Source organism: Mchenga conophoros, linkage group LG10 (genome assembly GCF_057382185.1).
Source record: "Mchenga conophoros isolate Kocher_MC1m ecotype Shallow Benthic linkage group LG10, M_conophoros_male_GT1.1, whole genome shotgun sequence".
NCBI classification, from domain to species: Eukaryota; Metazoa; Chordata; class Actinopteri; order Cichliformes; family Cichlidae; genus Mchenga; species Mchenga conophoros.
The window spans coordinates 5,650,718-5,669,110 of record NC_140535.1 but is presented as its reverse complement, the minus strand read 5'-3'; the positions used below and the strand labels follow the sequence as shown (position 1 = coordinate 5,669,110).

At 41.3% G+C, this 18,393-nt stretch overlaps 1 protein-coding gene across 1 annotated transcript in view; it reads right to left on the bottom strand.

The window, feature by feature from the left end:
* opcml (opioid binding protein/cell adhesion molecule-like) overlaps positions 1-16,854 on the bottom strand; it is a 449,624-nt gene extending 432,770 nt beyond the window's left edge. Inside the window, exon 1 of the mRNA XM_085288302.1 lies at positions 16,580-16,854. Coding sequence (XP_085144428.1) covers positions 16,580-16,640 — 61 coding nt within the window. The 5' untranslated portion in view covers positions 16,641-16,854. The remainder of the gene's footprint in view (positions 1-16,579) is intronic.
* Positions 16,855-18,393: the final 1,539 nt, after the last annotated feature.

Genomic DNA, 18,393 nt, shown 5'->3' with positions numbered 1-18,393 from the left:
ATGATATCTAGTCCACTCTCCAACACAAGAGATTTGCCATCAAAGCTAAGCAGTCACTGTCATAGTACTGCACTGGTCTGTTGCTGTTTTGGTGTTCCACTCTGCAGGAGCGGATCTAGGAAAATTTTCTTAGGGTGACATGGAAATCAGATGGGGTGGTAAAATCAAAGCCTTTTTTAAAAAGACATACGCAGGTGTTATATATGGCGAAATGATTCAAATGCAATAAGTATAAATATTTCACATAAATATAGTTATAGACTATATAAATATTAATGTTATAGACGATATAGATATAGAAAATTAATTATTTTTTGCAGCCCACATAATTAAACATTTCAGTTACATAACACATGAATTTAGCCAAGGAGAAATAATTTATTTGAAATTAAATAAAAAATCCTTTATTATTGTGGAGGGCCGTGGTCTGCGATGCTGCTGCAGATGAGATGGACTCACCTTCACTGCATCTACAATCATGCCTCACCGGCTTAAAACCTGTACGCTGCTTGTGCTATACTTGTTTTTGGTGCTGATGTGTACAGCTGACAGCAGGAGGGCTGCAGCCGTTGAATGTAGGCTATTGTTACAGCAACCGGGTGATCACTGTAAGGGTGGATCACTCAGAGGCTCACCCCGAGATGGAGGTCGAGGTGCGCGGGGGTCCTGCCTGAGGGCGGCATGCTATCTGAGGGCGGCATGCTGTCCGCTTCGGCACGCAGGCTGCATGGTCGTCTGCCCAGCTGCCTGTGAGCCCCAGCTCACTTCCACTCCTGCTGCGCCGCCGCTGCTTGCCATATGGGTGGCCATCAGGCCAGCTCCCGGGCTTCCGCTGGGGGCGCAGGCGACCGCCAGAGTGGTTGCCTGCGCCTCCACCAGGTGGTGTCGCTGGGCCGGGGCATGGAGCGCCGATGGTCTGGGCCGATTCCCTCGCCTGCTCGCGGGGTGGGGTGAAGCGGGCAATGGGGGTTAGTGGCAGGGCGTGTTCTGCGATGCCGCTGCAGGTTTGGTGGTGGTGAGCTGGGAGAGCGGGAAAGCTGCAGCCGTTGAATGTAGTTACAGCAACCGTGTGATTATTGTAAGAATAAATGATGCGGCGAAGCATGAAAATGCCGTGGTGGCGATCTTTTTTTTTTTGTTAATCTTAAGTGCAGGCAAACCAGTAAACAAATTAAAACAAATACTGTTGATAAACTATAATACAAAAATTACAATTAAAATTCTCAACAACAAAAACAATTGGTAAAAATATAATTAATATGTAAACAACTTAATAACCCCGAAAATGTCTAAGTCACGTGACGTGTCGGCGCAACACCGAAACATAAGAGGGGGGTGGGGGGGAGCAAAGTGCCTGCTCTCCGCTGACACAGGAGCAGCGAGTCCAGCGACCTGGCTGTTTCGTTTTTGCCAAAAGCACAGCATAGCAAACAAGCAGAACTCAAAGTAAAGAATCGATCTAACCAGGCTAGTATCGATCCGATACCGATCCCGACTTGGGATAGATACTATCGATATTTGGATTGATCCGCCCACCACTACCAATAAGTATAAAATCCAGAAACCTGCACAACATGGGGCATTTCATTTGCAAACACGAGTCTAACTTACATATCATGCTTTTTTTGTTTGAAAAAATTAAATTGTAACATGCTTAAATTTACACAAAAGTCAGGAATTGGCACTGTCATGAATAAAAATGTAACCTAATTTTTCATGATTTGTTGGGTTAACCCTCTGAGGCCCCAAATATGATGGGCCATTTTTTACTATTTTTGATTTTACATTTATATTTCACCTTCAAATGTTTTTGTTTTCACTTCCCTTGCTTGGTATCCTTCTTTTCAGCTCAACCTCACATATCTGAATTTGCTTTTATTTTCACTGGCATACTGTATTAACACAAGTGACCTGAAATCACACAAAAATATATATAATCATATTAGTAGTTATATTTTTACTGTAAAAACCACAGAAATGTTTAGTAGATTATTTTCATAACTTGAAATGCAAAGATAAATTGTAAATTTTGAAAACCTATGCACACAATGAAGTTTTATACAATTATTTATCTAAAAATGCAGCCAATGCATCTGGCATTTTGTTTGTTTGTTTTTTAAATATAGGCGGCACGGTGGTTAGCACTGTTGCCTCACAGCAAGAAGGTCCTGACTTCAATTCCAACATCAGGCCGGGGTCTTTCTGTGTGGAGTTTGCATGTTCTCCCCGTGTTTGCGTGGGTTCTCTCCGGGTACTCTGGCTTCCTCCCACCGTCCAAAGACATGCAGCTTGTGGGGATAGGTTAATTGGATAATCCAAATTGCCACTAGGTGTGAATGTGAGTGTGAATGGTTGTCTGTCCCTATGTGTTAGCCCTGCGACAGACTGGCGACCTCTCCAGGGTGTACCCCGCCTTTCGCCCTATGACAGCTGGGATAGGCTCCAGCGCCCCCCGCGACCCTGAAAAGGATAAGCGGAAGCGAATGGATGGATGGATGGATGTTTTTTAAATATATACAACAATTTAAAAATACTAGTATAAATAAAATGAGAGAACAATCAGGAGTCACAATAAGATGCTCCACAAATTATTTATGCCACTAAACAAAAAATATTTGTCCAGCCGAAGACTGAGCATACCACAGGGATAAACCCTGCAGGCCTGACAACATGTGTTATTCCTCCTGTTTTCCACCGGCAGACAGTGTTTACACTGCAGTCTGCCTTTGTGACATGCATTAGTACCCTACATTAGTGCCCTCACTGACACAACCATTAGTGATGGGAATTCCGGCTCACTAAAAACTCTTTCGGCTTCCAACCAGCTCTTCAGGTTGTTTTGTTGCTTTAATTAATTTATTATTAAAAACAACATAAAATTATGTACAAAAGGAATTACTAATGTAAAAAAAAAACGTGGTTTTATTTATATATGTTTATATATAAATATATACAGTGGCCCCTAGAGACAAAGCACGTACAAACTCCAAAACACATTTCTAGCGTTAACTGAACTTCCAAAACAGAGCTACCTAGATCACTTAAATTACACAATTGAAAGCATACGTGTATTACAAGCACTCATATATATTTTCAAAAAATTAAAAAAAAATGTTCATTTACCTGTTGCTACCACACACCAAATTGCTGGTACTTCCTGGCTTGTGTAGCCACTAGGTAACCAAAGCTCAACCTTGGGCCTAGCATTCTGGAGCACTTCTGTTGTGTTTTGAACATGTTTTGGAGTTTGTACGTACTTTGTCTCTAGAGGCCACCATAAATATACTTTTATTTATTCACTCCACATAAAATGTAATAAATAAATCATATAATACAAAAACCAACTTTTAACTATTTAAATTTTCAGCTTTTTCCTTTTACAAATTTAAAGTGAAACAACACAAAACACTGCAAACCACAACACAATTAAATATAAATTATAATATGAAAACAAAAAGAAGATGCACATTCTCTGTCATATAGGCCTGCATGAATAAACTTTCTGAATCCTTTATCATCCGCAACTGAAAATAGTTGTGGATGATTACTATAATGATTAATATAATGTGACGCTGTTGTCCCTGGCTCTCTTTCTCTCTCTTTCCCTCCAGCTCTATTCCTGTGCTACTTCGAGTGTAACTCTCGCTCAATGGCTTTTGTTGCTGGCACTCCCAAAACTTAAAAAAAAAAAAGCATTTTCTAAGGAACCTGGAAACGAAAGGTGTCTGGACTTCTTTAAGTTGCTTGAAGAAGTTCAACCTCTCATCCAAGAAGCTTCTTCACTTCGACGGTCAAATGGTGGAGAGTCCCAGATTTAAGCCCTATGGGAGTGTCCCACCAAGAGGGACAATGGACCCCCTAATGATCCTCTACCTTAATCACACGAGGCAATATGTGAAAACAGGTGTAGGTCACAATCAGCCAAGGTTTCGGGTGAACTCATTGTGAAACCCTACCCCCACCCTATCATGTGATTTCCTGAGGTCAGAAGGCATTAAGGCGTCTGGGAAAGGGATCTCAAAACTGGATTATAGATGGCAAACAGTTGGTGTCGTGAGCCAACTCCTCTGTTCAAAGAGGGTCATTCACAGTGAATGGCTTCTTTTCACTCCTCTTTCAAACCATCTGTCTTCTCTGTCCAAAATGTGAACACTGGTGTCCTCGAAGGAGTGACCTTTGTCCTTTAGATGCAGATGGACCACTGAGTCTTGTTCAAAGAGGGTCCAGGAGGATCTCTTCCCCTTTCCACGGGTGTTGCTGGGCTCAAAGTGTTAATGCTATCCTATTTTAATAAACAACACTGCCATATGCAAAACTAGGGTGGCACAAGCCACCCCATGCCACCCCTCTAGATCTGCCCCTGCCACTCTGTCCAAATCTAATTTGGATTATGTAGGTAGGTATGACCGACCTCTTGCCACCAAGATGGTCCATTCCCTCAGTAATCCATTATTAGAGAATTCACCACTTCAACTCACCCACCTGCCAAACTTTCTACGACTGTGTCGACTATTGGTTTGTATCAAACAAACCAATAGTCCCACTCTAGGTAATTCAGTAAGAATACTGAATTAACTAAGTGAGCTGCCACACTCACCTCAAACGTATTCCTTTGAGAGAGAGAAATAAAAGCTCTGGAGCCTCCTGTTCCCATAATGCAAACAGTCACCAGGAATTCCCTCGCCTGACATGCTCATCTGTGTTTACTTGTTGTTTTGCAATAAACCTTTTCAACATTGAGTTCTTCTCCACTTTGCTTTCTTGCCCTCTTGGCTTACAACAGATGAACTGAAGTTTATCTGCTACCAAGTAAGCAAACAATTCAGTTTTTCATGAAAGCCTTATTTTTATGCATGGCCTGGCCTTTCGTCCTCCACAATGGAAAATGGGTATCACATTAGCCAGCTCCTAATTTTATCAGTTCTTCAGTCGGCTTTAAGTCATCAATATCATTTCAGCCAGATGTGACTCATGGGCTGTAAATTTGACACCAAGCCCCCAGTTATAATGCTGTATGTGTGCCAGTTAGTGTTGGACCTGCGTAACAACAAAATAGTGTGCTGCTTTTTACAAAAGGATCTCTGTATGTCCGTCAAAGGCATTCACTCTAGTAAACTGCAAGTAATTAGTTTCTGAATGGAGTCACTGTAAGGCCATGTTATTGTTTCACTGCCTCCATGAACTGGATGCTGTTTCACCCAAAAAGCAAAAGCAGAGTTCTGTCTGAAAAGCCTAGATAGTGTCTTCATCAAATACTGAAAAAAACTTCCAGATTATTTTAATGAGATCTTTATTTTTTGAATCTGATTAATCTGTTGCCTGAAGAGATTGCATTCAGCTGTATAGGTCAGGTCTGGCAGAAATGGGCAGTTGGGTGGAATTCTGCCCGCTTTGGCTGTGTTTCTGTAGGGCAGTTAGCAAAATGCTGTCCATTTTTTTTCAACTTTACAAATTTGTTTTACAATTAAGATATGTAGCTCCTCATGAAATAGCACAGTTGTGTTCAAGAACACAACTGGAAACGAAAGGCGTTTCCATCAAAATTAAAAAAGAAAACAGAGGTGTCATTTAAATATGTTGTGATATTTGAAACTAGTTGCCCTAAGTTACCTTAAACACTCTGGCCAGTGTTTATCTGGAGTAATTACCCTGTTAGGTCACGACGTCTGTACGCATGATCTACAATACTTTTGAGGATGCTGTAAAACTGCGAAAGAAACACAAATAGTTTAAAGAGTCACTGAAATGTCACTTCTGTAAACTCCACCCACACTGCGTGAACACTCAGCAGTAAAGGAACAAAACATATGAAGATTCTCTGCAAGGGAGTTCTAACAACATCGCAATTGACAGCTTCATATTATATACTCGCCTGTCAGAATTTTACAAAATGCGCAGCAGAAGTTAACGGTTGACAGCCCCAGAGGCTCTGAAACCATCCTTCTCCTTTGTGATTAAAGTTGTGTCTGAAGATGAAGAACATCTTGAGGTCAATTCAGAATGTGATGATTCTGATTATGAACTAAATGAATTAATGTAGGAACTACTATTCATATCAAGGCAATCACATCAAAAAATGGTGAAATATAGTGGTCTTCATCATCAAATCAGGTGACAGAGCACGCTTTAGAGTTTATTCAAAAAGGTACTAATATCTGAACATCCAAAGAGAAGTTGCTATTTGGACTGAAATGCCTTGTTGAGAAAGGTCTGGTTGGAGATGGCACCTCTTTAGAATTATGTTGAGCATAAACACTTATCGAATGTGATATGTATATATCACATGTATATACGTATGGCTTAACAATAACATTCCCGACACTGCCATTCAACTCGTTAGCATGCTTCCAGGCAGACAGAGCTCTCGCCGAAGGGGTTAAGGCTTGTGGAGGGGGACTCTGTGTTTACATCAACGATGCCTGGTGTCACGATGCTGTTGTCGCTTGCAAACACTGTTCACCACTGCTGGAACTTATGATCATAAAGTGCAGACCGTTCTACCTACCCCGGGAATTTTCAGCCATACTGTTTGTTGCTGTCTATATCCTTCCTTGCTCCAATAACAACAACAGGAGTGAGGCCCCAAAAGTTGATTCTGTTCATCTGGACGTAGTGTTTTCATTGGAAGAAACGCTTTATCGCTCATCAACGTGACTTCTTCAGGAGTGAAGGACTGAATGAACTGTATCAGCATGTCAGTGAGCAGCAGACGGCCCACTCAGATGCGTTTCTTGTCCTGGCAGGCGATTTCAGTAATGCAGACCCAAAAACTGTGCTTCCTAAACTACACAAACATTAAATTTCCTATACGGGGGAAACAACATGCTGGATAATGTTTTCACTACCCAGAGAAGAAATTACAAAGCCCTCCCCCTCCCCTACTTTGGTGCCTGTGATCACATCACTGTTATGCTAATGCCAGCATGCAGGCTCCTGGTCAAAGTCACCAAACCACTTTGTAAGCAGGTGAGTGTGTGGCCAGAAGGGTCCTTAGAGGCACTGCAAGACTGTTTTTCCACCATATACTACTAATACAGACTACTAATACTTTAATAATCCCCAAGGAAATTATGTGGGTTACAGTCACTCCAAGACAATAACACACTAAACTAATTAAATAATACAATATATTACAAAGTTTACAAATTTAAGAAATAGCACTAATATAAACAAATCACTCAATTATAAATATCAAGAATATTACTGAGATGAGAATCTTACACAGGTAAAATATACATGATTGACATTTATCACTAACCCAGCGGTCCCCAGGCCACGGACCCGTACTGGTCCGTGACTCATTTGGTACTAGGCCACAACAGTTGAGACTCGGGTATGAAATTTATGGTTTTCAGTCTTAATTTTTTTTAATCATTTTCATCATTAACTCAGTATCCCTGGGTCTTTTCCCGTGTGTTATGAATAAATCTTCTTCTTTTTTGGTAACAGTACTGGTTTTATTTTGTTGTATTTATCTGCGACACCTTAAAGACCGGTCCGTGAAAATATTGTCGGACAACCTTTTTTTGCGGGGACCGCTGCTAACTTGTGAACTTTATGTGAAATGTATTATTTTACAGTAGAGCATGTGCAAAAGGGTGTAACTATCGTAGTAGTGTAAACACGTGTTTAGAGTGTATTAGACGGAGGAGATGTACAGGGAGATGGCCAAGGAGAGGAATGATTTCATGTGTCATTCAGTGGTGCTTTTAGTAATCTCAGTCTCTCACTGAACGTGCTCCTGTAAATAGCCAGCACATCATAGAGTGGGTGGGAGGTATTATCCAGCATTGTCCTTATCTTGGACAACATCCTCCTCTCAGACACCACTCTAAGGGAGTCCAGCTCCATCCCCACAACATTACTGGCCTTGCAGATCAGTTTATTGAGTCTGTTAACATCTGCAACCCTCAACCTGCTGGGGCAGCAGGTTGAGGGTCGTTCCTCTTCCTCTTCTTTTCTCTTTTTTCTGAACTGAGGACCTGATGGCTTTGAACTTTTCTTGTCCATCTTCTGTTGGTTTTAATTTTTCACTCCAGTATGAACACCCATCCCTCAACCCAAGGATCACCACATAACCTAACACACCTACACCTTAGTTCACAGATTCACTTTGTCTAGGGTGCATTTTTGAGATTTCACACAACCCAGGATTCAAATCATGAATACATAATGGACTTGGATTTACAACATTATAAATGAAATGTGCTCTATGTGGAAGCAGCCCCCCCCCCCTCCCCTTTCGACAGGTTGTGTGTGAGACTTTAAATCATCAAACTGTAAATTTTAAATTGTTATTGATCCCTTTACCCCGAGTCCTAAAGTGTATATTTATTTTCTTACTCTTCATATATATATTGTTTGTTTACTTGCACTGCTGTAACTGGAGAATCGTCGTCTCGTCTCTCTATATACTGGACTGTAGCGGAGATGACAATAAAGTTTACTTTGACTTCAGCAGCAAGCAGGCGCACCGAGGGCTCTCACGCTCACTTTTCGTGTATAGAATTTCAAAAAAACATCGGTGCAAATTATAAGTCTGTATTATGTCTGGTGTTTTCGTGTTTGTTGGTTTGTTTTTATTTTGTTTTATTTTGGTTATCAGATGCTGCTCCGGCCGGTCAGAGAATCCCCCCGCCGCCTCGCCCCCTCCTCTCTGCACCGCAAGCAGCAGGCGCACCTCGCAAACGAAGGGTGCCCCTACTTCCACTAAATGGGCAATAGAAAACCGATCGGTGCCTATGCCATTCCCAATATGCACTGGCTGACGTCGGGGCAACATGAGTACAATCTTTTTTTAATTTATTTTTTGCCAATACCCATGATGCCGCCCCCCACCACGATGCCGCCCCGGGCAACCGCCCGTGTCGCCCGTATCTAAAACCGCTACTGACCCAAGGTGAGGAATATGATTTCTTGTGGAAGCAAATTCCAATATGAGAAATTCACACACGTAGGGTAAAAGTTTTGGATTTTGGATTTAGTTTAGACTAATCTGCTGAAGACTAACCCATGTGGTGGAGAGCCTGTCTTGGCAGACCCCTGGATTTTAAACCCCTGATCACTGCTAGTATCTCATGATCCGGCTCTAGGCCTGCGCACAAATCCCAGGAAGTGCAAGCTGCATCCTTCGCAAGTCATGACCTTTCTGGGCAAGTCCCTGGACTCCATTACGGCCTCTGTGTCCCTCACTGCAGAATGACGACAGGTTCTCAGGCCATGACTAGGCCAGTTTCGACTCCACTCTCGGGTCAGCTGGGGATTGTGCCTACACCTCATGAGCTGCATGGCCAACACGATGCAGGTGGTACCACTGGCGCTCCTGCACATAAAACAATTCAACATCCTCTACTGAACCTGGGTCTGTTCCTCACAGGCTACAGTGGTGGTCTTCCGAGGGCTCCACTGGGCTCTCAGTTGGTGGAGGGACCTGTCCAATCTGGAACAGGACCTGTTGAATAAGTCCAGTAACTAGTTAATTTCCACAAACACCTCCCCAGTAGGGTAGGATGCCTGCAGTTCCAACAAATTGATCTAGCGGAATGCCCAGAACCCAGTCCACAAGACCCTATGGACCTCATGGACCAGCTTCTGCCTCGACTTCAGGGGATCCATGTTATCATCGGGATGGACAGCACGGTTGCGGTGCTGCCCAGGCCCTTGCCTCTCTTTTACAGGACAGGCATGTGGCAGTGGGACAGGGGTGACCTTGCTCCGCTTCCGTTAAGCCCCTCTCAACATGAGATGTTGAGGGCCCTGGCACGGAAATGGCTCTGAGCTCAGGGTAGCAAGTGGTCGACAAGATCTGGCCCTACTTCCAGAGGGCGAGGACGGTCTCTTTGCCTCCAGGGAGTAAACACACAGACGGAGAAGGCCTGGTGGCCCCTCTGGCCCCACATGCCCTGATTTTCAGCCATCCCGCTGCTTTTGGACAGAGGGACCTCCTTGGATACGTAATAAAGCAATAAACCTTTCAGCCTGCTCAGATTTGAAGTTTCATTTTTTGCTGTAGAAAGAAGTTTTCTTCCCACGTAGAGTGTACAGCAGACACTAATGTTTTTGTCACTTTTTACAGACTAAAACTGTTATGGTCCTTGTGCCTGGCCCAGTGTGGCCACAAATGTTTTTGTTTTTGCTCTGTCTTTTCTCTCCCTTCTCCAGCTCGATTTGCTCTCCTTCTCTCCTGTCTCTCTGCCTGGCTCAGATTGAGCTCCCACCCTTGGCCCCAGCACCTGCAGCTGATCACCTGCAATTCTGCATTTTTTTGCTGGCTCTTCTTAAGGCAGGGGCGCTGAGCAACTCGTCGCTGGAATATTGAGCAACTCCAGTTAGTATTGCCCGGCTCTGCAGAATTCAGTCGTTTCTCATTGTAACCCTCGTTTCTTTGAATAGGTTTCCTGCAACTATCTTGTACCGTGACCCTGGACTCCTGAGCGTTAGAGGAGATGCTTGATGTGGAGTTTGTGTGGACGAGGAGTGGCGCGAGTGTGAAGGCTTTGTGTTTCCCAGACCCTGATAGTCGTACTCTCTCCCACACTACATATTATTGTTATTATTAGCCATTGTTGATCTACACACGTTTGTTGCTGCCACGAAATTGCACATTCTTATGTCATTGTCATGAGACACTCTCACAAACAAAATCACGACATTTTATTAACGCAGTAACGCAGCTTGCTTATGGGAAAGCAATAGTAATCTAACTACTTTTTTTGCTATAGTAATCCCTTACATTACTCGTTACTTGAAAAAAGTAAAGGGTTTACAGTAACACGTTACTGTCTATCTCTGAGTGAGTCACTGTTCCACCCCTTCCCTGCAGAGCTCCAGCTGATGGCCTTATCCCTGAGAGGGAGAAGCTCCACGCATTAGGGCTGCCTGCCCCAGTCGCCTGTACAATGCACGAGTCTCGCCAACCATTCAGTGGGGCTGGGGACTGTTTACTTCCTGGTGCGCGGTCCAGGGGTTGGAACCCATAAGGCTACAGGGATTTTTGACAGACAGGAAAGGGATGGTCTTCCGGCCCAACGCAGCTCCTCTGCCAAAAGCCCTGTCCCAGTTCCACCTATCCCAGTCAGTTGAGCTACGATCGGCTTCCCTTAAGGGCTTGGACTGGTAGGTGGCTCAGTGGCAGGCACCCCTGTGCCCCAGTTGTGCCTTGGCGGCATACATCAGGCTGATTAGGAGGAAAGACCAGCTGTTTATTGTCCTCTGGTATCCAGGGAAGACCCCTGTCTTGGTCTTGGTTGTCCCACTGGGTTTTAAAGGCCATTCAGCAAGTTAATCCCTCTACAGGGCTCCCCTTCCCTCTGGAGTGCGTGCCCACTCCACCCCGTTTGGCATTGTCAAGGGGCCATTTTTGATGTGACAACATGGTCATTGATCGACCTTTACTGGATATACATTCCCCGTACATACAGTGTTGCCAACTCCTCAGTAAGGAAAATCGCTATCCTAAAAGTCGCTAGAAGTCGCCAAATGACGTCATCGCCTAATTTGCATAATTGGTCATGCTAATCTAATTGTAACCTATGTTGTTGGAGAGAGAAATAACATCGTGGAAGAGACATAAAGTGAGTAAAAAACGTCCTAAATGCATTTAGAGTTTATTTAGAACTACAAATTAAATTTCTTTTAGCAATTATTGTTTTTTTAATGTCACAATTCCAACCCTGCTCCTTTACCCGGGCTTGGACTGGCAAAAGTGACCCGAAATAGGCACTCTGGTGGAGTTACTTTGTGTGTGTGTGTTTATAAGTAGTTTTAAACCTTGTGATCCACAAAATAGCATAAGAGTAAAAGAAGAACTGACTGCGTTACAGCACCCGCTGCTTGTTGAGAGTAAAAGCGATACGCACTTTCACGTCATTTTTTAGCGACTTTTTTTCTAAAAAAAGGGGTCTGAAAACTCGCTAAATATAGCGACAAAGTCGCTAAGTTGGCAACACTGCGTACATATGCAATACGTAACGGAATGGAGAGAGAGTCTCTCAGAGAACTAGCCACATGTTCTGTGTTCACATTTGTAAATCTGCAACACTCACAAAATACAGATACTTGGTTAACAAAGTACTGTTTCAAAGGCGCTTGTAATTAATATTTTTTATATAATCAACAGTACTAATTGAACTAATTATAATTAATGTCAAACTACAACCTAAACATGTAATGCAAACAGTGGTTCTGATATAATAATATAATATATAATATATTTATTTAAAGGCAACAATTATATTGGTTCATCATAAGGCAACTTAATAAACTAAAAATAAATTGATATGTAAACATAAATACTTCTAATTATCTCATTAATTCAATATAAAAAGCCTTGACATAAATGAAAAACAAAAAATCCGTGTAAGAATCATGTTAATTTAACAATTAAAAATGTGCAGTTGTAACATAGAAAACTAATGTTGACTAAAGAAAACGTTCTTGCAATGACTGTTTGGGGTGAGGGGGGAAGACAGGACTATTGCAGTGTAACTGAGGGAGGCTTCAGGGTCACCGGATCCAGCCCAAGCTATGTGCTTTGTAAAAAAGGAAAGCTTTAAGCTTAATCTTAAAGGTTGAGCGGGTGTCTGTCTCCAAAATCTCTCTTTGTTGTCCCTGTCAGTAGGGTTAGGGTCAAATAAAGTTTTAGGACATAATAAATTATAGTAGTCCATCCAAGAAGTAATAAATGCTTAAACTAATTTTTCAGCCTCACTCCGAGGCAGATGTTTCTAATCTTAGAGATATTGCAAAATGGAAGAAAGCAGTCCCACATATTTGTTTAATATGCATGATAAATGACATATCCTTAAGGGAAGCATGTATAGTCTAGACAGACTTGGTCCTTGCTATGAACCCTGTGGAACTCCATAATTAACCTTACTGTGTGAAGGGGGCTAGCCATTATCAAGAACAAATTAGAGTCTATTATATGTAATTTAAACCACAAAAACAGCTTTAGGAGTTAATTCTTTTACATTTTGAGAGAAGCCAATTGAGTCTAATAATATATTAAATTTGTGTTGAGGTTTTCAATCTTTTGGGTGTTGATTCATTGAAACTAACATAGTCATCCTGCTGTAACCACGTTTTTGTAAGACATAAAATCAATATATGGTGATCAGTTAATTAATTTACTAACAGGGACTTAGAAGAGGGAGACGCGCAATAACATTCAAAATGTGAAACCAAGACTAGACTAATTGACTAAATTGGGAAAACTAAAGCAAAACAAACACACAAAATGCAAGGAAACCAAGACGAGGGAAGTAGACCATTACGCGGGAGACACTGGGATAATACAACACCTGACAAAGGACAGCAGAAAACAGAAACAATATAAGCAAGAGTAATTAGGGAGAGTGGACACACACGCCGGACAAAGGTGGAATGAGTTGACCTGACAACACAGAGGAAGCAAAACTACACAGACTGAACAGAGGACGGGACACTGTCAAAGTATAACAGGAAATACCAAGACACAGACTAATTCACACAACATGACACAGGGAACGGGAAGAAAGAACACTCAGGGAAACTAGATGGACTTGGAAGACAACGGGAGGAGACACATGACGGGCTGGGGAGAAAGTACATGAAGCAGGGTAGACGTGGAAGATTATGTAAATCACAAGGGAGACGAGACAGAGGGAGACACAAGCATAATTTAAGAGACATACACAGAGGACAAGACAGACCTACACAGGAAACAGGGAATGACACATAAACAAGCAAACACGCATGATGGGATAACCTAAAACATAACTAAGACATGCTAACAGTAAACACTAGAACTTAACATTTCTCTACTACAGCAAAATAGGAATTAAAATACAAAAACCACTCAAAATGCTGGGTCACTGATCTACACAGTTAATCACATTGAGTTAAAAGCAAACGTGTTTCTTAATAGAGCTATATTAAATTAAAAATTAGTTGATCAAGCTGCTTCTTGTGACATTTTTTAGGACATTCTGGTCGGTCTGTGGCAGAGGTGTCCAAACATACAGCCCGTGGGCCAGTCTGCTGGATAAATTTTGAAAGTAAAAGTTCATAAAAGTCGGAGGAAATCGGACAATTCATGGAGAAAAAAAGGAAATCAAGTGATGGAATTACAGCGTCAGGAATGGCTGCAGGATCTTGCATTTCTGATGGATATTACAGAGCACTTGAATATTCTGAAGAAAATGTTCCAAGGCCGCAAAAAAGTTGTCACACAGTTTATGAGAGCATACATGACATTCAAACTGAAGGTGACTGTAACAAACCCACAGTAGACCCGGGTGCACGTTCATGCTTTGCAGCCTGGTTGCTTGTTCACACAACTCAGCTGCAGCATTCCAGCTGCCAGCCATATACCAAAAACAACAACAACAACATGATAGAACCCCATTTAGTCTTTTGTCCCGGGGAGACGTGATTGTGGATGCCCGGCAGGTGCGTTCACCTACCCTGCAGTGGCGCCCCGCCACACTGACTTTGTGGGAGACACAGCTGTCAAGTGGTGACCCTGTACATTTCCCTTGCCTAAGAAAGGTATGTGTAAAAGGGATTAATGATGACATGAAATAGTATAAAGAAGAGATTTCAGGATTGCTGTGTGAGTTTGAGAAACGGTTTTAGATCTTTGGTGAATTCGAGACAGAATTTGCAGTTTTTCGCTCAATCTAAATGCAAAGATAGTCATCACAGGCTCAGAGAGTGACGTTCCAGATAGTTTCAGCCAAAAAAAAAAAAAAAAGTAAACAAAGCCAGCAACAGAATGAGTTTTTCAGCAAGGCATATTAATAATGTAACACTATCCTCTCTCACACAGTCACAGTGACACACACACACATACCATAAATTCTGTAAACAATTTTCTGACCAAAACACAACAACACAACACTTTTCAAATTCAACATAGCTGTCTCTATCAATACTGACAGTCAAATAGCTGATTCTGATACGGGTATGTAGAGAATACATATGAAATTGAACCAGGGCAATACTTTAAAAAGACATGTATATTCAGCAAAACCCAGCTCTGGATGAATAAAGTGGGGAAAGAAGTATGGTGGGGGGCGTTTGTGGGATGAGTTTTTTGTTGTTGTTGTTTTTTATGCACTATCCAGTAAAGCTATATCATATCAGCAATGATGTATTTTTTTTATATTTATATTTGTATCTTTTTAACACACGCACACACACACACACACACATACACACACACACACACTTTTTGTTGTTGTTTTTGTTGTTGCTTGTTTGTTTATGTATTACATTATTTCCACATACACAATAATCCAATTAACATCAGGGCAAGTGAGGCGAGCAGTGCCTGTCAGATGAAATCTAAAAATAGATATTGATTAAAACATATCACAGTGAAAGAAATCTCTGCCCTTTTATCTCAACTAACATTCTGACATAAACCTTTTCTCATGCTATTTGCATCTACCATTTAAGATCTCTTGACATCTGCAGTAAATTGCTGCATATGTTCTATGGTCTGTGGTGGCAAATCTGCTTTTTTATTCTGCAGTGTGCTGGGGAGGCAGCATCGGAAACAAGGATGCAAAGAGCCTGGACAAACAGAGATACAGATTTCATTCAGCTATGGTTTAAAAAAAATTTTTTTAATCTTTTTTAAAAGCTAATGTAAAGCCAGTGACAGTAATATTTGATGAATAACTGTAATGTGATTCTTCTATTTAAAGAAATGCATTCTGATTATTCTGGTGTGCCAGAGAGAGGTTTCTTTAAAATGTTGTAGAACCTAAAATGATTTTTTTTCTTAATAAAATGCAAATGCACTTAGTCATATATCACATATTTCCCCTGTCAAATACCTCGCATAATCCAGTTCACATAATCCCTTTGAGGGGGGAAAAACATTTCTCTCACTACAGGTGCTTTGGGAGCATATTTGCATTTTGAGATGTCAGGCTGATTTAACATAATTTTACTACATCACGTTTCCTGACATCACAAGGAAGTTCAGTCAGTGGGACCATGTCCAGGGTTCGCTGACAGGAAAGTGTCATGTGTCAACGCACTAAAAAACTACATGTTTGCCTAATACCCCTGCAGCTATTTAAGACACTCTAAGACAACAACAACTTCTGCAGTCTAATAATACTGCAGATCCACTCCAAACATCTCCAAACATTAAAAATATTGACGTCTGCATACATTCTTTGGATGTACTAATTATTTCAGCTGAACAAATATAAAAAACAAACACAAAAAATGTAATTTTATTGGTGAGTGTAAAAAAAATTCTCTGTTCAACTCAGTCTTATACGTGTAAAGAATCATAAGTGTCTGTGGTGGAGGGAACTTTTTCGCTCTTTGTGCATGAGTATTCTTGAAGGAATGCAGGAATTTTTTTTCTAAATTTCTGATCTTTAGACTTCCACATAAAAAAACCTTACAAAAAGTTTTACTGACAGAATTTATTGACAAAGATGAGTAAGAAAGCAAGAGAGAAAGGGGCTATGACTGAACAGTGGACACCTGTGTGTTGACAGGAATAGGAAAGCCACATAAAAAACAGCAGCATGTAAAGACATACGGAAAACTGGAGAAAAAGAAGGTGCCTTACCTGGGAACACAAGCGCAGCAAACACCCATGACAGGATGATGAAGCATACCGAATTATACATGCTTCCCAAACAGCGCTGATTCTGATCTCTTTGGTTCTTATGTAGACACTCTTTTTGTATCTTCCGACAACAAAGCTTTCAGAAAGCTGCCCACTTTGCTTTTTTTCCCCTCTGCCTTTTCTTTGACTGTCAGCCAGAATAGCTTTTCATCCCCATTTGCAGGTTGTACTGAAGATTCACTGCAAATACTAGTTGGCGCCCTCATGTAGGGAGGCAGTGAGAGAGAGAGAAAGAGAGAGAGGCTGGTTCTTCAAGCAATGATCGCTCTCCCCCTCTTCCTCATACTACAGCGCATACAAGGATCACTACTCTACAAGACTGGGTGAAGAGGGGGGGGGAGGACAGCAGCCTCTGCTCATCCATAATTGGCTGATACCTCTGCCGATCAACAGCACTCAGTTGTAGCTCCGTGGGGTTTGTATTTCCTCACTTTGAATCTTCTATCCCCAGTTCTTTTTTCTTTTTATGAAATAATCAGAGTAGATTAAAATATAAAGATAAAAAGATAAGATGAGATATTTACAAAAAAGGATAAAAGATAATAAAGGACTGCTATTTAATACATAAAAAACAAAGCTGCCTCCACATGAAAAAGGTAATCTGGGAGTGGGTAATCTTGGATGCAGTATCTTCAAGAAATGTGATGTTATATTTCAAGTGATGTGACATTTATTTGAATGAGGGGCCATAATGCATACAAAAGCATAGCCAGACAAAAATGACCCTTCAAGATATGCTCCATAAGCGTTGTATTTCTCTATATAATTTTATGAATTTAAGATTTGTTGGAAATATGTGGCTCTGCGGAGGTCATCTATCGTCCATATTGCCCTTCCCCTAGTCTTCATCTACAAGCTTCTATCATTGTTCTATGGCTATGGCTATTGTTCTACAGCTCAATGCTACAGTTTGTGTATTTTGAAGCTCTATAGTAAGTTTGGTTGGTTCAAGGTCAGATCACGTTCTCTCCATAAGTTCAATCGGAGGACCACATTGAGTAAAACAACCCTTGTGTAGGTACATGTGCAATTACCATTTTCAAATCTACACACATTTAATCCCTCACATTTAACTAGGCAGGTAAATAACCATCATCTTGCAAAGAAAAAAAACACACCGTTGTTCCTTTCTGCAAGATTTATTCCATTTGATGCATGGTATGGATTTAATGAAAGAATGAATCGTTAAACTGTAAACAAGACACAAAATATCATGTGTGAGCTGACATGTGCAAACATTTTTTACAATTAGAAACATACAACAATTGGAACAGTGTCTTTGATAATCTTGCTAAATTTCTGGCAAAAAGCAACTTAGTTGCAGATGGTCTAACAAAGTTTACAGACAGAGCAGAGAACTACTGGGCATGGAGAGCTTTCTTTTGTAATGCTATTGAAGGATTAAGTTTAAAGCCTAGAGAAAAGTTAGATGTGCTCACCCAGTGGCTAGGAGAAGAGTTGTCCAAAAACGCCAAACGTATACACTCTATCCATCTCAACAATTCAGCAGAGGGCCAACGGCAAGTTTGGACACGGCTACAGAACGTTATAGCATTCCAGAGGCAATTTAGAAGTCACTCCTTGAGAGACTTGAACGTTTTCCTAGGGTGTCAAATAAGACCCCAGAACCTAAGAGAACTTTGTGACCTGATGCAGCCAAATCTGATGGCTCTTTATCTGGACTAGTGTATTTAAAGTGTAAAGTGTAAAGTGTCCCCATAGGGAAATAGTTCCTCTGCATTTAACCCATTCAC